The sequence below is a fragment of the Budorcas taxicolor genome, chromosome 9 (assembly GCF_023091745.1).
Source record: "Budorcas taxicolor isolate Tak-1 chromosome 9, Takin1.1, whole genome shotgun sequence".
NCBI lineage: Eukaryota > Metazoa > Chordata > Mammalia > Artiodactyla > Bovidae > Budorcas > Budorcas taxicolor.
In genome coordinates, this window is record NC_068918.1 from 59,309,726 (window position 1) to 59,329,924 (window position 20,199).

At 39.8% G+C, this 20,199-nt stretch overlaps 1 protein-coding gene across 1 annotated transcript in view; it reads right to left on the reverse strand.

Moving 5' to 3' along the window:
- ARHGAP18 (Rho GTPase activating protein 18) overlaps window positions 1-20,199 on the reverse strand; it is a 135,717-nt gene that overhangs the window by 46,084 nt on the left and 69,434 nt on the right. Inside the window, exons 3-5 of the mRNA XM_052645573.1 lie at window positions 18,929-19,167; window positions 14,943-15,006; window positions 5,891-6,069 (exon numbers count right to left, since the gene is read on the reverse strand). Of these exons, the coding sequence (XP_052501533.1) occupies window positions 5,891-6,069; window positions 14,943-15,006; window positions 18,929-19,167 (482 nt within the window). The remainder of the gene's footprint in view (window positions 1-5,890; window positions 6,070-14,942; window positions 15,007-18,928; window positions 19,168-20,199) is intronic.

Sequence of the window (20,199 nt, forward strand, 5' to 3'; positions counted from 1 at the left end):
ACAGAGAACAACAGAGGGGTAGAAATGGGAAGGTCACTTTAAGCTTGAGGCAACACATGAATAAAATCTAGAAAGTAGGTGAGCAAAAATCAGTTTGTTAGGCAGAGAATAAAGTGAGAGAGGAAGTTTTGTCTTTAAGTTTCTGAAGTAGAAATGAATTCCCTTTATATTCCACTGTTTGAATCAACAACATAAAAGTCAACAGTGTCTTCACCTTGTTTAATTAGACTACTTTCACTTAAACTGCCTTCCATCTGTTGAGATATAGAAGACCATCCCTGTCATTTACTTACCTGTCACATAGTGTGGCATGTGGGATCTTAGTGCCCAGATCAGTGACCAAACCCACGCCCCCTGCAATGGAGAAGACTATTACTTGTAAAAGATACTTTTGCTAAGGATGGTCTGGGAGCCTGATTTATCTCTTTAGGCCACATGACGCATACTTTACTTTGCCCACTAAGCATGAAAATAGATCTTTAAACATTTTTGATAAAGCCTGGAAACAACCTAGAAGCCCATCATCAGATGACTGGTTGAATAAATTGTGATAGAGCTTCATAACCTGGCACAACATATAAATAAAAAAGAATGAAAGATATTTCTCTATCCTACTATGGAGTGATCTCTAGGACGTACTGCCAAGTCTAAGTAAATAATCTAAGAGTGTATCTATCTAAGAATGGAAGGATAAACCATAAAATGAAAATAAAAAGAAATTGACCTGTAAGGTAAATTAACCTGTAAAGGGGAGGGAGAGAAGAGGGTGATGGCTCAAGAATGGAAGTGAGACTTCTAATACACCTTGGTTTTAATTATGACCTTTGGACCACTTAGATAATTCACATGTTTATAAAACAAAATTAAGTTTCAACAAAGCAATCCCTAAACATTCAATATAAAATGAAATTAACCAACTGGGTATGTAGTGAGTGGCATAACCATACAGAGAATAACTATCCTAAACAACCTGAAGCAGCCTAATTTGATTATTACAGTCCTTCTGGGATAAAACCCTAAGGATACAACCAACTGAGGAAAAGAAAACAAGTTTAAACTATTTTTTGGTTATCATATTGTTGATAGCAGTGTTAGTATTTCTATTCTGAGAATGCTGTGCAGTAATAAAGGATAAAACACACAAGTAATTATGTGATATGCTAATTATATTATCTGCTGTATCCTCAGAATCACTATTCTCAGCATGGAAGAAAGAAGATACAGATGTACTTCTGTCTTCTGTAAAGGCTTTAAGCAATAAGCAACTCAGAGAAGGGAACGTTCCTAGTGTCCTGAACACAGTAACAAAAGTATATTTCTACTAAGTAGAATCAGTGTTTCTTGAGGAAATAGATAATTCTAGGTCTGGATCTATGAAGTGATGGGACTAGATGCCATGATCTTAGTTTTTTGAATGCTGAATTTCAAGCAAGCTTTTTCTCTCTCCTCCTTTCACCCCTCCATTAAGAGGCTCATTAGTTCCTCTTCACTTTCTGCCATTAGAGTGGTATCATCTGCATATCTGAGGTTGTTGATCTTCTCCCAGCAATCTTGATGCTACCTTTTGATTCATCCAGCCTGGCATTTCACATGTTGAACTCTGCATAGATGCTAAATAAGCAGGATGACAATATACAGCCCGTCATCTTCTTTTCCCAATTGGGAACCAGTCAGTTGTTCCCTGTTCAATTCTAATTGTTGCCTCTTGACCTGCATACAGGTTTTTCAGGAGACAGGTAAGGTGTTCTGGTATTCCCATCTCTTAGTCAATGAAACAGAAGTGGATGCTTTTCTAGAATTTTCTTGCTTTTTCTATGATCCAACAATTTGGCAATTTGATCTCTGATTCCTCTGCCTGTTCAAAACCCAGCTTGTATATCTGGGAGTTCTCAGTTCACATGCTGCTAAAGCCAAGCTAGAAGGAATTTGAGCATTACTTTGCTAGCATGTGAAATGAGTGCAATTGTACGATAGTTAGAACGTTCTTTGGCATTGCCCTTCTTTGGGATTGGAATGAAAACTGCCTTTTTCCAGTACTGTGTCCACTTGTGACACATTTGTTAACATATTGAGTACAGCACTTTAACAGCATCATCTTTTAAAATTTTGAACAGCTCAGCTGGAATTCTGTCACCTCCACTAATTCTGTCCATAATAATGCTTCCTAAGGCCCACCTGACTTCAACTCTAGGATGTCTGGCTCTAGGTAAGTGATGGCATCATCATGGTTATCTAGGTCATTAAGACCTTTCTTATATAGCTCCTCTGTGTACTCTTCTGCTAGGTCCTTATCATTCCTGTTCTTTATCATGCCCATCCTTGCATGAAATGTTCCCTTTATATCTCCAATTTTCTTGAAGAGATCTCTAGTCTTGTCCATTCTACTGTTTTCCTCTATTTCTTTGCACTGTTCATTTAAGAAGGGCTTCTTATTTCTCCTTGCTATTCTCCGGAACTCTGCATTCAGTTGGGTAGATCTTTCCCTTTATCCTGTGCCTTTCACTTGTTTTCTTTCCTCAGGTATTTGTTAAGCCTCCTCAAACAACCACATTAAAAACAAAACAAAACAAAGATCATGGCATCCAGTCCCACCACTTCATGCCAAAATAATAGGGAAAAAGTGGGAGCAATAACAGATTTTCTTTTCTTGGCTCCAAAATCACTGTGGACAGTGATTGCAGCCATGAAATTAAAAGGCACTTGCTCCTTAGAAGGAAAGCTAGGAAAAGCCCTACATAGCACATTAAAAAGCAGAGATTACACTTTGCCAACAAAGATCCATATAGTCAAAGCTACGGTTTTTACAGTAGTCTTGTACAGATGTGAGAGTTGGACTATAAAGAAGGCTGAGCACTGAAGAGTTGGTGCTTTCAAACTGTGGCGCTAGAGAAGATTCCTGAGTCCCTTGGACTGCAAGGAGTTCAAACCAGTCAGTCCTAAAAGAAATCAACCCTGAATATTCATTGGAAGGACTGATGCTGAAGCTTCAATTCTTTGACCACCAGATGTGAAGAGCTGACTCAATGAAGACCCTGACATGCCAGTAAAGACTGAAGATGAAAGAAGGGGCAGCAGAGGAAGAGATGGTTAGATGGTATCACCGACTCAGTGCACATGAATTTGAGCTAACCGTGGAGGACAGAGGAGCCTGGTGTGCTACAGTCCATGAGGTCAAAAGAGCTGGACACAATTTTTCGACTGAACAACAAGAACAACAACATGTCTGGAGCAAAAAATATGCCGAAACACATGAGGAATTATCTCTAGCGTCATGTCATACGTGAGTTAAGATACTATTTTTACAAGAAAATTAAAACAACACTAGTTGGTCATTAATGAAAGGTACTAGGGAATCTAAGAAAAGAAGAAACAAAGAAAACAAGTAAATGAAAGTGAGAAGTAACCCTTGAGAAAGTTGTTTTTCTTAAGAGAGATATTCAAATAAATGAATTTATTAGAACATGATTTTATAACCATTAATAAATGGATATAAGTACTGATCAGCAGCCACTGCTAATTTCACAAACGAGAAAGGCAGATATTTTGTATCTCTTGCTATATGATCACAAGAAGTAATCCTGACCAAAAAAAAAAAAAAAGCATGAATCTGATAAATCTAGAGTCAAGCAATCTACAAAAAAGAGAAGGACATGGGAACAGAATTATAGACTTAATAAGCAGGCCTCTTCAACAAACAAATTCTGAGAGAAGGAGAATGGAAGGAAAGAAGTAAAAAAGGATAGGGGAAAAGATCTTAATGAAGAGAAAGAGGCAGGCAGAGAGAGAGACACACTGACAGGAGGAGGAAGGAAGGGAGGGATTAAAAGCTGCTTGAAAAGCACTTTCAACCAGCTCAACCAACTACAATGCATGAACCTTATTTGGATTCTGATTCAAACAAACTGTAAAAAAAAGTTATGAAATTTGCAATACAATAAGAAATTTAATATTTAGATATTTGAAATTAAGAATTGTTAGCATTTTAAATAGGTACAATAACAGCAATATGAATTTAAAAATAACCTTTTATCTTGTAGGGAACTGCTTGGGGGTGTGCATAGGACAGAACTAGTCATGGGTTAGTGAATGTTGGGGCTTGGTGGGGGGTTCATTATACTACGCCTATTAGCTTTTATGTATGTGAAATCTTACAAAATAAGTAAATGTATTTTTAAAAAATATAAGACATTTGGTATCAATGAGAACACTCAGTACACAGAGGTTGGTTTCTAAATACAATATGCTTCTGAAAAAACAAGGGTTCCTCGAAGAAATAGATTCTTCCTAATCTGAGGGGAGAAAAGTACAAGGTGAGCCTAGAACATCTTGTACCAGAAAGCAAAGGAGTAAAACAAGGAGTACATGTTAAAACGGCATAGGAGCTAGCTTGAAGGGCTGCCTTTTGTCAAACTTGGGTAAACTTAAACGTCAAAGAAAAACAGTAATGATTTATAAAACATTGAATGAAAAATGGAAGCTTCTGCACAGTGACATTCAAAAATAAAAAGAGGAAAAGGAGGAAAAGCAACTATCACAGAAGACTGCCAGCCAGTCAATATAGAAGGAATAATAAAATGAGAAAAATCACCATTTCTCTAACACTAGCCTATTTTTTCAGGTAAGGATTACAAATGCATGATAAAGCCACGGGATGATAGGTTATTACTGGCAGATAGGCTATTCATTTGGTTTCAAGGATCACAAATTAGCATTAGTTACCAATAGGAAAAGGTATTTTTACAATGAGGATAGAAGGTGATACTTCCATTCCCAATAGGAGGGCTATCTGACATCATACACCTCTTCTAATGATGTGATGGAAGGAATAAACAACCTAGGCATCTAGGTCTGCCAAAACTGTTCAACTTGAATTAAGTCATCAAAAACAGACAGAAAATCAGAAATTTGATTTGGACTCTTTATACAGAAAAATCAGAGGAGCTAATCTAAATTTAAGAAACCAAAAAGATATAACATCAAATGCAATGCATAACCCTTGTTTGAATCCCAGGTAGAGCGAGGAAGAAGCCATTAGGACAATATTATGACAACTGGGAAATTTCTAATATGGTCATATATTAAAATATAATTGTTTTAATGTTCAAGTTCTTAAGCATTACAACTGTTTTGTTTAGTATGGCCTGCTGCTGCTGCTAACTCGCTTTAGTCGTGTCCGACTCTGTGCAACCCCATAGGAGGCAGCCCACCAGGCTCCCCCGTCCCTGGGATTCTCCAGGCAAGAACAATGGAGTGGGTTGCCATTTCCTTCTCCAATGCATGAAAGTGAAAAGTGAAAGTAAAGTCACTCAGTCATGTCCTACTCTTAGCGACCTCATGGACCGCAGCCTATCAGGCTCCTCCGTCCATGGGATTTTCCAGGCAAGAGTACTGGAGTGGGGTGCCATTGCCCTCTCCGAGTATGGCCTAGTTAGGCTTAAAAAAAAAAGTGAGTGCATATGGTGCAACCTATACACAGATAGATACAGCAAGAGAGTAGTGAAAAGTGAAAGTGGTAGTTGCTCAGCTGTGTGTGACTCTTTGCAATCCCATGGACTGTAGCCTGCCAGGCTCCTCTGTCCATGGAATTCTCCAGGCAAGAATACTGGAGTGGGTTGCCATCCCCTTCTCCAGGGGATCTTCCTGACCCAGGGATCGAATCCAGGTCTCCCACATTGCAGGCAGATTCTTTACAGTTTAAGCTACCCAGGAAGCCCAAGAAAGAGTACAAATTATACAATGTTATAACAACTGGTGAATGGGATCTACAGGGAGGCTGTAGGGATGTATTCTATACTATTCATTTAACTTTTCTAGGGACTTAAATTTTTCAAAATAAACAGCTGATGAAAAATGTAATCTGACAGTGACATCTAAATAGTGTACTACGTACCAGTAATGCAGCATCGTCACCTTTGCTCCTCTGGATCTTCTCTCTGGAGCTCTCTTTCTGACTGACAGCTTGCTCTGCAAATGATACCTCCAGGTTGATGTCTGTTTCAGAGGCAGGTGCCTCCTCAGGCACCAGTGGGGTCAGCTCCTTTCCACCAATACCTAGGTGAGATGCCTGGTCTGAGAACAAAATAGAAGACTTAATTCCTATGCTTTAGTTACTTCTTTAAAAAAAAAAAAAATCCTTCTAATACATCAACTATATAAACCTTTTGGAAAAGTACTACTTACTGCAAGCAATAATTAACCCTTCTTTTCATTGTAAAATGTATACTCAAGGAATCATAACAATGGCACAAGGGAGACAGAGGAGGCAAGATGGTAACCAGAAGGCCAGAGCTGCACTGTGGAATCTTTCTCTGAGGTCACAGTTCTTAGATTGAATCCAATTCTAAAACATTCCTGGATGATCTCAAGCTCTGAATGAAAAACTCATAACAACTTACTAAACTTAATTCTTGTTTTATATTATACTGGGAGATTAAAATTTAGTTCAGTTTAGGTGCTCAGTTGTGTGGGACTCTCTGCAACCGCATGAATTGCAGCACGCCCGACCTCCCTGTCCATCACCAACTCCCTAAGTTCACTGAAACTCACCTCCATTGAGTCAGTGATACCATACAGCCATCTCATCCTCTGTCGATACCCTTCTCCTCCTGGCCGCAATCCCTCCCAGCATCAGAGTCTTTTCCAATGAGTCAACTTTTCGCATGAGGTGGCCAAAGTACTGGAGTTTCAGCTTCAGCATCACTCCTTCCAATGAACACCCAGGACTGATCTCCTTTAGAATGGACTGGTTGGATCTCCTTGCAGTCCAAGGGACTCTCAAGAGTCTTCTCCAACACCACAGTTCAAAAGCATCAATTCTTCGGCACTCAGCTTTCTTCACGGTCCAACTCGCACATCCATACATGACTACTGGAAAAACCATAGCCTTGACTAGACGGACCTTTGTTGGCAAAGTAATGTCTCTGCTTTTGAATATGCTATCTAGGTTGGTCATAACTTTCCTTCCAAGGAGCAAGCATCCCTTAATTTCATGGCTGCAGTAATCATCTGCAGTGATTCTGGAGCCCCAAAAAATAAAGTCTGACACTGTTCCACTGTTTCCCCATCTATTTCCCATGAAGTGATGGGACCTGATGCCATGATCTTCGTTTTCTGAATGTTGAGCTTTAAGCCAACTTTTTCACTCTCCTCTTTCACTTTCATCAAGAGGCCTTTTAGTTCCTGTTCACTTTCTGCCATAAGGGTGGTGTCATCTGCATATCTGAGGTTATTGATATTTCTCCCGGCAATCTTAGATTCCAGCTTGTGCTTCTTCCAGCCCAGCGTTTCTTATGACGTACTCTGCATAGAAGTTAAAAAAGCAGGGTGACAATATACAGCCTTGACGTACTCCTTTTCCTATTTGGAACCAGTCTGTTGTTTCACATCTAGTTCTAACTGTTGCTTCCTGACCTGCATACAGATTTCTCAAGAGGCAGGTCAGGTGGTCTGGCATTCCCATCTCTTTCAGAATTTTCCACACTTTATTGTGATCCACACAGTCAAAGGCTTTGGTATAGTCAATAAAGCAGAAATAGATGTTTTTCTGGAACTCTCTTGCTTTTTCCATGATCCAGCGGATGTTGGCAATTTGATCTCTGGTTCTTCTGCCTTTTCTAAAACCAGCTTGAACATCTGGAAGTTCATGGCTCATGTATTGCTGAAGCCTGGCTTGAAGAATTTTGAGCATTACTTTACTAGTGTGTGAGATGAGTGCAATTGTGTAGTAGTTTGAGCATTCTTTGGCATTGCCTTTCTTTGGAATTGGAAAGAAAACTGACCTTTTCCAGTCCTGTGGCCACTGCTGAGTTTTCCAAATTTGCTGGCATATTGAGTGCAGCACTTTCACAGCATCATCTTTCAGGATTTGAAATAGCTCCACTGGAATTCCATCACCTCCACTAGCTTTGTTCATAGCGATGGTTTCTAAGGCCCACTTGACTTCACATTCCACGATGTCTGGCTCTAGGTGAGTGATCACACCATCGTGATTATCTGGGTCATGAAGATCTTTTTTGTACAGTTCTTCCGTGTATTCTTGCCACCTCTTCTTAATATCTTCTGCTTCTGTTAGGTCCATACCATTTCTGTCCTTTATCGAGCCCATCTTTGCATGAAATGTTCCCTTGGTATCTCTAATTTTCTTGAAGAGATCTCTAGTCTTTCCCATTCTGTTGTTTTCCTCTATTTCTTTGCACTAATCTCTGAGGAAGGCTTTCTTATCTCTTCTTGCTATTCTTTGGAACTCTGCATTCAGATGCTTATATCATTCCTTTTCTCCTTTGCTTTTCGCTTCTCTTCTTTTCACAGCTATTTGTAAGGCCTCCCCAGATAGCCATTTTGCTTTTTTGCATTTCTTTTCCATGGGGATGGTTTTGATCCCTGTCTCCTGTAATGTCACGAACCTCTGTCCATAGTTTATCAGGCGCTCTATCTATCTGATTTAGTCCCTTAAATCTATGTCTCAGTTCCACTGTATAATCATAAGGGATTTGATTTAGGTCATACCTGAATGGTCTAGTGGATTTCCCTACTTTCTTCAATTTCAGTCTGAATTAGGCAATAAGGAGTTCATGATCTGAGCCACAGTCAGCTCCTGGTCTTTTTTTGCTGACTGTATAGAGCTTCTCCATCTTTGGCTGCAAAGAATATAATCAATCTGATTTCAGTGTTGACCATCTGGTGATGTACACAGGTAGAGTCTTCTCTTGTGTTGTTGGAAGAGGGTGTTTGCTATGACCAGTGTGTTCTCTTAGCAAAATTCTATTAGCCTTTGCCCTGCTTCATTCTATATTCCAAGGCCAAATTTGCCTGTTACTCCAGGGTTTCTTGACTTCCTACTTTTGCATTCCAGTCCCTTATAAGGGCTTTCCTGGTAGCTCAGACGGTAAAGCCTCTGCCTACAATGCAGGAGACCTGGGTTTGATCCCTGGGTCAGAAAGATCCCCTGGAGAAGGAAACGGCAACCCACTCCAGCATTCTTGCCTGGAAAATCCCATGGACCGAGGAGCTTGGTAGACTACAGTCCATGGGGCCGCAAAGAGTCGGACACGACTAAGCGACTTCACTTTCACTTTTCACTTTCCCCTATAATGAAAAGGACATCTTTTTTGGGTGTTAGTTCTAAAAGATCTTGTAGGTCTTCAGGGAACCGTTCAACTTCAGCTTCTTCAGTGTTACTGGTTGGGGCAGAGACTTGGATTACTGTGATATTGAATGGTTTGCCTTGGAGATGAACAGAGATCATTCTGTCATTTTTGAGATTGCATCCCAGTACTGCATTTTGGACTCTCTTGTTGACTATGATGGCTACTCCATTTCTTCTAAGGGATTCCTGCCCCCAGTAGTAGATACAATGGTCATCTGAGTTAAATTCACCCATTCCAGTCCATTTTAGTTCACTGATTCCTAGAATGTCGACGTTCACTCTTGCCATCTCCTGTTTGACCACTTCCAATTTGCCTTGATTCATGGACCTGACATTCCAGGTTTCTATGCAATATTGCTCTTTACAGCATTGGACCTTGCTTCTATCACCAGTCACATCCACAACTGGGTATTGTTTTTGCTTTGGCTCCATCCCTTCATTCTTTCTGGAGTTACTTCTCCACCGATCTCCAGTAGCATATTGGGTACCTACCGACCTGGGGAGTTCCTCTTTCAGTATCCTATCATTTTGCCTTTTCATACTGTTCATGGGGTTCTCAAGGCAAGAATACTGAAGTGGTTTGCCATTCCCTTCTCCAGTGGACCACATTCTGTCAGACCTCTCTGCCACAGTACACTTAATGATTGTTTTACTTTATACTCAGAAATGAGAAGAGAAGGAGGTTAGTTTTACTCTCTTAAAACCCTGGTGGCTCAGATGCTAAAGAATCCACCTGGCAATGCAGGAGACCCAAGTTCAAGTCCTAGGTTGGGAAGATCCCCTGTAGAAGGGGATGGCAACCCACTCTAGTATTCTTGCCTGGAGAATCCCATGGACAGAGGAGCCTGGCAGGGTAGAGGCCACAGGGTCACACAGAGTTGGACATGACTGAACAAAGGTTTTTAAAACTATGATATACTATTTAATTTCCTCACAGTGGAACAGATTCCTGAATAAGATTTCTTTCATGCCCTGCATATCCTTTCTGGAATGCTATCTACCAATCAAAGCAAAAATTCCAGCACCAAGAATGTTCACCATGGGAGTCAGTTCTGGAGGTATCTGGTTCAGGAATCAGATTATTACAGGGATTATAACAGTTCTCACAACTATAAATCCAGTCAAATGAGTTCCAGGTACTTACACCAACAGTTTATAATAAATTTAACATTTTTTTCTTGCTTTATTTGCTGTTAATCCTCCAGGGGGGAGCGGGAGGGAATTAACACTTGAAAACTTCTTTGCTGAAAACATCAGGTTTAAGCTTGGAAGAAAATACTTCTAAATTTGGCTATTTGATAAGTTTTTGGTTTTAACACAACTCACACTAGAAAAACACCTGGCATCAATGACAGGATTATTGTCATTTTCTCACTGTGACTTTTAATTCATGGTGAGTGGCTCTAGATTACATCAGTAAGCTTATGCGCTACAATCAAATGCATATATACTAACACAACAAGGTGATGGAAGGTAAGTTTTTCAATTTAATAAATATGTTATATATACACATTTACTATTAAAAGTCTGATGCCTTCAGAAAACATATTTGTATTATCTTCTATATATTTTCTATATTTATAGTCATTTAAATAAAAAACAAACACAAAAAATATTTTACTCAAAAGAAAAAAAGAATAAATCTAAATCTAGCCTTTTTCACTCCCACTCAATAAGCAGGGTGGGTTCGCGGGTGTAGGACTTTCAAAGTGCTTGGTACGGGCCCCACGCTGGGTTTAATGCTCTGCTGTTGCCCCTTGAAATTTGAATGAGAAGCTCTACATTTTCAGTTTGCACTGAGCCTCGCAAATTATATAGCTGGCCCTGGTCACATCTCACAGTAAAGAAAGTAAGAAAGAACTGACCTATGTCAAGTCCAAAAATAAAAGTAAATTTGGATCTCTGATTGTATTTATCTGTTCCTAACTATGCTACATTATGCTTTTTCAACAGCCTGTGACAATTTTGTTTAAAACTAAGGATAACTAGACCTCTGATTAATTTTTAAAGTATTAACTTAAATATCAAAGCACAATTTGAGTTTTATTTTCCCATTGGTTTACACTAGTTTATGTTTTACTGTGAATATGTATGTTGGTTTCCTAGGAAACCATTCTGAAAGGAAAAACCTGATTAGCCATTTTCTTAAATTAGAAGCTACCTTTCCAAAACCTGAGTGTTTACGAACAAGCATGTTAAATGGACTCCCTGTTCTTAACAGCCCCACATCAGAGCTACAATAAACACTAGCTCCCCCACCACACACAAATAAATGTTCTGTGCTGAACTCAAAACTGAGGAGAAAAATTATAATTAAGTTAGAATACATTTAAAACATATGAATTTCCTCCAAATATTAGCAAAAACAAAAAGCACAATATAGAGAAGGATTAAATGATAACTCCAGTTAAGGCAGATAGCAAGAAAAAGAGTTTCAGGATGATCTAAGAAATGGATGGTTAATTCACTAATACAAGTATTTATGAATTAATCATTTACTCTCCCTGGTGGCTCAGAGGGTAAAGCATCTGTTTGCAGTGTGGGGGACCTGGGTTCGATCCCTGGGTCAGGAAGATCCCCTGGAGAAGGAAATGGCAACCCACTCCAGTATTCTTGTCTGGAGAATCCCATGGATGGAGGAGCCTGGTAAGCTACAGTCCACGGGGTTGCAAAGAGTCGGACACGACTGAGTGACTTCACTTTCACTTTCTCAAGGAGAAACATTAATAGAGAATGCTGAGATAAACCTTTTGGCTCTTTAAGCCCTGAAGTGTAAATAATACAATTTTAATCTATTTTCTCCTTTGGTTTTTAAAGTGGACAATAGCACCAAGTTACAAATATTTTAAAAAACTCAAAGTTTTTCAGTTATCCAAAATAATCCATGACTTTATTTAAAAAAATAATTTCACTTCCTCCATGGAACTCAAAAAAAGAAAATATATATTACATGAAAGTTTTAAAAATTATTTGGGCATTATTAACACTTCTAAATGTATGTATTGAACATTGGTCTTTCAAATACATAATGGTGTACAATTTGGTGAGACGATTGATACTTAGCAGTAGATTAATGAATTTGAAATGCAACAACCCTGGCAACATTAAACTGTTATAATTTTCATTTAGAATGAGTAACTTTCATAGAACATGCATAAAAGCCCAAGTGTAGAGAAAACATTTAAAATAGACTATGTAGCCTAGGCTTTCATATTTCAAGTGGAAAGCGCTCCACTTTTGAACTCCAGACAATATTTTCTGTGCATTTCATTCAGAACCTTTCAACGTTTGCATAACACTAGGGAATTCACTGGCTAGCAAAAGAGCACGGTGTTGCCCAGAACAGGTGCAGTAGTAAATCCTCAGTGACTTGGATGGCGTCATACACATTATCTTATTATTCTCACTGGAGGCTCTCTGCCCACTTCATAGTATTCCAGCAAAAGCAGATGTAAATCAGGCAGCAAGCTTGTCACATTCCACTTGGCTGCCGCAAGCTAGGCTGGAAAAAGCTGCTACAATGAGCTTGCCTTCCAGATCTTCTGTTTATATAGGCGATATCACCATCTCTAGCAAAGGAGGAAAACACCAAGAAAGGACAATGTTTTCCTCAGTATTCATTTAGCAATTGCCAGTCGCTCTTCTCCAAAGCCCAAAACATATTGACACTGGCACAAAAGGTTCACCTGTCTCTCTTGACAACCCAGTTCTCTACCCAGCCATCAAGGGCTATTCCAGCCCGCCTGCCATTCCAGTGTCAGCAGGCACACAGCCCTGGGGAAATACCCAATCATTTTAATCTGATATACTTATGTAACTGAAGAAATTTCCACAGAATAGTAAAAGGCAGGTGCTTTTATGAATACAAATATATAGACTCATGTGTCTATACACACACATGCACACACATATATACATATGAATATATATGTATATATACACCACACATATTACATGTGTGCATCTATTTGAAGGCAGGGATACAGGAGAGAAGTTCTGAGATAAAAGCATGGAAGGAAAGATAAAGATATTAGATGCTCCAAGACTCTAAAATGTCCCAAAGTGACAAATTTTCTTTTCTTGGCCTCTAAAGTCACTGCAAATGGTGACTTTGTAGCCATGAAATTAAAAGATGTTTGCTCTTTGGAAGGAGAGCTATGACAAACCTAGCAGTGTATTAAAAAGCAGAGACATCACTTTGCCAACAAAGGTCCATCTAGTCAAAGCTATGGTTTTTCCGGTAGTCATGTGCACGTGAGAGTTGGATCATAAAGAAGGCTGCATGCCAAAGAACTGATGCTTTCGAACTGTGGTGCTGAAGAAGACTCTTGAGAGTCCCTTGGACTGCCAAGGAGATCAAACCAGTCAATCCTACAGAAAATCAACCCTGAATATTCTCTGGAAGGACTGATGCTGAAGCTCCAATACTCTGGCCACCTGATGTAAAGAGCCAATTTGTTGGAAAAGACCCTGATGCTGGGAAAGATTGAAGGCAGGAGGAGAAGGAGGCAATAGAGGACAAGATGATTAGATAGCATCACGGACTCAATGGGTAAAAATTTGAGCTAACTCTGGGAGATAATGGACAGAGGAGCCTGGGGTCAGTCCATGGGGCCACAGAGAGTTGGACATGACTTAGCAAATGAACAACAACAGTAATTTTGGACAAAACTCTGATTTTTATAGAAAGGCTGGGAACACTTCCCAGGCCTCCGCAGTCTACCTGACACTCTTCCTTCACTACTTCCAATCCAAGTATGACACTAATAATGCCATGAACACCCCAGGTACTGGGTATTAAGAACATAAACAAAAGCAAAGTCCCAATTGGGATGCAGGCAGCCACTGACCATCTTTGTTATATTATTTAAGTAGCAACACATTAAGGATTAACCTATGACCTTTTTGTAAACCTTTTAGAACATTTTTCCTTTTTGTAAATCCATGAAATAGCTTTAAATTCTTTCTTGGTAAGTACTAATAAATCCTTACTATTTATTTTCATCCATGCTTTGAATTTCTAATTCATTTCTGAAATAACATACAGAAAAAGGAATGAAATGGAGAATTATAATCAACTTTCGCCCCCCCACCCCCAGATCTTAATTTAAAATGTCTTTTTAAACTTTCTTAAAAGCAATCCATTTATGAGCTAAGAACTTAAGATTTGAAAACAAAGTTCCAAATTCATTGGCTCCCCTTACTAGCTGTATGGCCTTGGGGAAGTGACTTTATATCTCAAAACCTTACTTCTCTCATCTGTTGAATGGGTTAAGAATAATATTTATCACAGAGCATTCGTGAGTATATTAAATTAGGTAAATGTCTCTGCATAGCACCTGGCACATGGTAAGCATTCAAGAAAACTATGTAGAGAGATGTTAGAATAGATGCAGACAAATATTTTTAAAAACTCAAAACCCAACTATATGCTCCGCTGCTGCTGCTGCTGCTAAGTCGCTTCAGTCGTGTCCGCCCCCATAGATGGCAGCCCACCAGGCTCCCCCGTCCCTGGGATTCTCCAGGCAAGAACACTGGAGTGGGTTGCCAGTTCCTTCTCCAATGCATGAAAATGAAAAGTGAAAGTGACGTCACTCAGTCATGTCCGACTCTTTGCAACCCCATGGACTGCAGCCTACCAGGTTCCTCCTATATGCTCAGACTTATGCAATTATCTAGTTGGGTACCTGATATGAGTATTTTAATTGAATTTGCTTTTGAAGATGAATGTTTTAAATGGTCTTATCTATTTGTTATACTAATAATGAGAAAATACAAGAGAACGGGTCCAACTTACCATCTTTTCCTCGGTATTTGTTTTCATCTGTTCCAACTGATTGTGATTCTGTGCCATCTGGAGCCTAAAGATAGAAAATGGGCCATTTAGTCATTTCCCACTCACAACCAGAGAAATGGTATTGTAAATAACTCTATTACTAACCTGTAGAGCCCAAGAAATGTACTCAGACTTATACCACAGAAATAAAAGGACTACGGTTATAATTAACAAGCAACCAGCCAACAAATACGTGATCACCCACAACATACAAGACATAATACTAAGCTCTGTGGAAATGCAGGCAATATCAAGTGTCCCTACCATCAGGAACACCAATAAGACAACATCTCAAAAAGTTAATATCCATTAACAAATGAGTAGATAAATAAAATGTGAGCCATCCCACACAATGGAATGTTATTTGACACTAAAAAGAAACAAAAGTAAAGAAACTACAGATACATGGGACAACATGGATGAACCTCGCAAACATGATATGAAGTGAAAGTCACAAGGACCACATACTGTGTGATTCCACTTCTACGAAATCTTCAGAACAGGCAAGTCACAGAAACAAAGATTAGTGGTTGCCTAAGGGGAAGGAGGGGAAGACAAGGAATGCCTGCTATGGGTATGGGGTTTCTTTTGGAGATGATGAAAACGTGCTAAAATGACTGTGGTGATGGTTGCATATATATGACTACACTAAAAATCTCTGTATTGTAAACTTTAAATGGGTGAACTGGATGCTATGTGAATTCTTTCTCAATGACATGGTTATAAAATAAAATTATAAACTGACATATAGGTAAAAACTAGAATACTTCTTTTTTAAAAAGCTAGTAATAAATGTGAGAGAAATTAAAACTAATTTACCAAGCAGGTAATAAGAGCTTAGACAGTCACAGGAACTCCTCTTTCAAGGGGTTGGGACAGTGACAGCCAAAGAAATGAAGCCCTCCAAGGGTTTACGGACACAGTAAAATGCAGCTGGCTCCTCTCACCAGTAAGTGTGTCCAGCCAGTACTCCCTCCTTTCCAAGTAAGGCTCCAGAAGGAATCAGGAAGGGGAGCCTCGGTCAATCATACACAGAGGTCTATCTGAATGAATTGTTTTTAAAGTACTCATTCTAGTGGACTTTCATTTCAATACCAAAGAAGGGAGCCTCTGTAGTCCCCTCCCCACACATCGCGGCTCAAGTGTTAGCAGAGAAGGACTCCCCTCTCCACCTGCAATCTAAGAAGAGCGGGAAAAGCACCAGGGCAGGCACGTGGAGGTGCTCTCCTTAGATGATGCAGGATAGTACACAGTGAGTACCAATCACAAAGGGACACTACTTCGATCCCCCTCAGGCAGAGCAATACCACCTTCCTCCCTCCACCCCAAGCCTGCAGAAGGCTGGCCCTCCACGGCACCGTCAACACAGTGAGTAACTCTAATCTTACATATGAACACATATTTTGGAGCATGTGGTTGAAATTGTTTTCCTAAGCAATTGAAGATGACAGTGCAGATGGTATTCATTTCTGTATTTTATTTCCCAGTGTCAGCAAGGGCTTCGTGAGGAAGCATTAAACATGGAAGAGCTGAATATGGACAGTCGTCGCTCAGTATCTGTGGGAGACTGGTTAAAGGACACCCCCAACCCCATGAATACCAACACTGGAGGATGCTCCGGTCCCTTATAAAGAATGGCAGAGCACAGTCAGCCCTCCCTATCCACAGGTGCAGAGGCCAGGGATATGGAGGGCATACTGCATTTACTTGAGAACAGAAGAAATGCAAGTAAAGATGGCTGCTGCTGCTGCTAAGTCTGGCCCCTATTTACTTGAGGGTTGGAAGACATATTTCTAACGGGTGGTCATATTTCAATTAAAGGCAGAAAGTGTAAGTTAACATTATTTTAATTCACTTGTGCTGTTTTTCGTTTATTGACTCCATCAGCCGATACAACCCACCAATTACCTTGAATTCAAACCATGCGATTCAGACACTAGCAAGGATTCGCTAAAAAATGTTGCTTCTAGCACTGAGAAGCAACATCCTCTTCAAGACTGGCAGGAATCCCACAGAATATGGTTTGCTGAGGCTCAGTTCTCTGTCCCCTCCCGCTTTTGGCTTCCTCTTAACTCCCTCGGGGAGGGCTCTTTAATTGGGAAGGAAATGCCAATAATACTGGATTTCCTTATTATTCATTTTTTTACTGCTGTAAAAAAGCAGTCTAGTCCTTCCAAATAACGAATGGGTGGCACGCAAGTATGTAACTGCCTCACAGCCGCAACAGATCTGTCTGGAGCAATCCTGTGACCCCAAAACTCCCATAAAATGGACTGGATTTTATCTACAATTGACCATACAGAGAAGCAATCTGCAACTATGCAGGATTTCTTAGAAGAATGAAATGTTTACAAAAAGCCAAAAAACCTCTATATGACAGAAAGATACCTTAAATATATCTTCTTATTCCCAAATTTTTAAAAAAAGATTTTTGTTACCCTTTATTTATAGTGTAAATACAATCTCATGTATTTACTGGGATTACTTAATATCATAATCATATATGTAAACTCAAATGTAGTAGGATGTATAGTGGCTAAAAGCACATATTTAGAGTCTGACAAATTTGGGTTTTACTATCTATGGGACCATCGAGCAAGTTACTTAAAGTCTATGAGCCTCGGCGGTAGAATAGAAATGATGAAACCTCACGCGTAGGACAGCTCTAAGGATGAAATGAAATAAGGCATGGAAAGTAGTCAGCACAGTAAGTGTTCAGTGGTGGTGGCTACTGCTATAATAATTGCTATTATCATCACTACAATCCTCATTTAAGACCTCTTCTGTTTGCTCTTACTTCATCTACCCACATGAGTCTTCTAGACCAGAGCTATGCTGTCATCTGAGAACAGTTCAATGTGTAAACCAACTTTGACCCTAAGAACACCATTAAGTTCAGCTGACCTTTTTTTCTGTTTGTAGCAGGTTTCTTGCTGGGGCAGATATTAATTTTCATTTTGGGCAAGCTCTTAAGGTCCTCATGGGCACTCCATAAACAGCCTACCAAATGGCTAACCTGAGTAGCACTGTTCTAGTCCATTCAGGTCTCTGACTGGTACCATGTTTTCTTAGATAGCCATCAGCCCCAGAGTCTCCACCAGACTCCAACAGCTTCCACTAATAAATTCATCATCATGGCAAATATCTATTCCAATCCTCTACATGCTAGGCACTAGACACAAAGGGGAAGTTATTTCATGTTCAGGGTTCCTGTTTTATAATTCAGCTGCAATTAGGTTCCTTGCATTCCACTTCCATTCATCCCCACATGAGTCTTTAAAAAAGCAAATTTTCCTACACGAGTAAATGTGGAAAAAAGAACCTCCTGCCTCTGACTGCTAAGTAACAACTAGCAGTCACATTGTCCAGGGGGTTGGGGCACTCCCAAAGCTCCAAGGACACACTGCAGGGACTGTCACGGAGAATTTTAACTTGTTTCCTTTTCTGCCCCATCAGCAGGTAACTTTTGGAAGGACAGGGATCGAATTCTTCTTGATCACGGCCAGCATGGAGCTTTGGTGCCTTACATATGAAAAGTGAAAGTCGCTCAGTCATGTCTAACTCTCTGCAACCTCCATCGACTATATAGTCCAAGGAATTCTCTGGGCCAGAATACTGGAGTGGGTAGCCTTTCCCTTCTCCAGGGGATCTTCCCAACCCAGAGATCAAACCCAGGTCTCCAGCATTGAAGGCAGATTCTTTACCAGCTGAGTGACCAGGGAAGCCCAAGAATACTATAGTGGGTATCCTATCCTTTCTCCAGAGGATCTTCCCAACCCAGGAATTAAACCAGGGTCTCCTGCATTGCAAGAGGATTCTTTACCAACTAAGCTATGGTGGCCTTATATATACATGCCCATTAAGTTTTTAATGATATGAATTTAACTGGATGGGTTCAACTGAGTCTAAGCCATAATTCCTCTACGTTACTGAAAAAGAAAACCTACCTCCTTTTCTTTTGACCCTGTCTGTTGAGCAAATATGTCTCTGACGTCAGGAACCTGGTACTGTTTGTTTTTTTTCCTCAAGGTCTGGGAGACAGTCTCTACTCGTTTCTGAACAGCTGCCGCCTGCGTCCGGGTCAGCGTTGATAAAAACACCATGCTCTCTTGGGGATCTCCAGCAGTCTCTCCAAAGAGATTGGACAAACCAGCCTCCTTAAGCCACTCTTCTTCCAACTCTCCCTCTGAGATAGTAAAGAAAAAATGGTATTTAAATCACAAAATATGAGAACTTCTACATTTTTAAAAACTATTTTAAAAACCCTTACTAAAACTCTTGTACCATAACCCAGCCACAGTGCTAAGAATCATTATCTGAAACTTGGAGCACTGCCATAAACTCCAGCCATAAAGATATCAAATTTTAGATCCATTTCATATATACTCAATTAAAATTTTTAAATGACTTCACATGTGATTAACCTCTCTAACTTCCCTGCAGATTAACTAGAGGAAGATAATACTGTTCCCTTTCCAGAGATGAGCAAGCAATGAAAAGATAACTTACTTCCATCAAGTTACAGAAGGAAGTCGATGCTGGGGATGGCCATTAAAGCTCTATTTCTTGGCTTACATTCAGCACTATCCCAGAGTCCGACCCTAATTGATGGAAAGGCTTATTTTCTCTGCTCTCTGTAGCTGACAGTGTGGCAAAGAAGTAAAAAGCATCTGGACATCAGGAACTAATCAATTTCAAATTAATTTTTTAACCCCCCAGTCAGGATACCAGAGTCCTGTTTTTCTTTCTTTACATTTTTTTTTTTAACACAAACTATTTTCAGAAAAAAAAAAAAAAAAGTAGATTATAGGAAACTAATTAAACAACTGAATCAATTCAAAACACTGTAAGGGAGTAAACAGCAAAGCAAATATTGTGTAAGATCTGTTGACAATTCAAGACTTTCCCGATGGTCTAGGCTCCTATTGCAGAGGGTGAGGGTTTGGTCCCTGGTCAGGGAACTAAGATCCCACTTGCTGTGAGGCATAGCCAAAAAAAATTTATTGATGATTGTAGAAAAACTGAATGACAACTAGAATAGATTTACTCCAAGCTCCACATTTATAGAGGACATCAAAAACCCAAGGACTTGGGACACAAAAGATCTGTCCATACTCCATTCCTGCACCTTGATGGCCACGTCATTTTGGTCAAGTCACTTAGCCTCAAGCTGACTCTGTTTTCTCATCTGTAAACTAAAGCACAGCTGCCCTGGTTG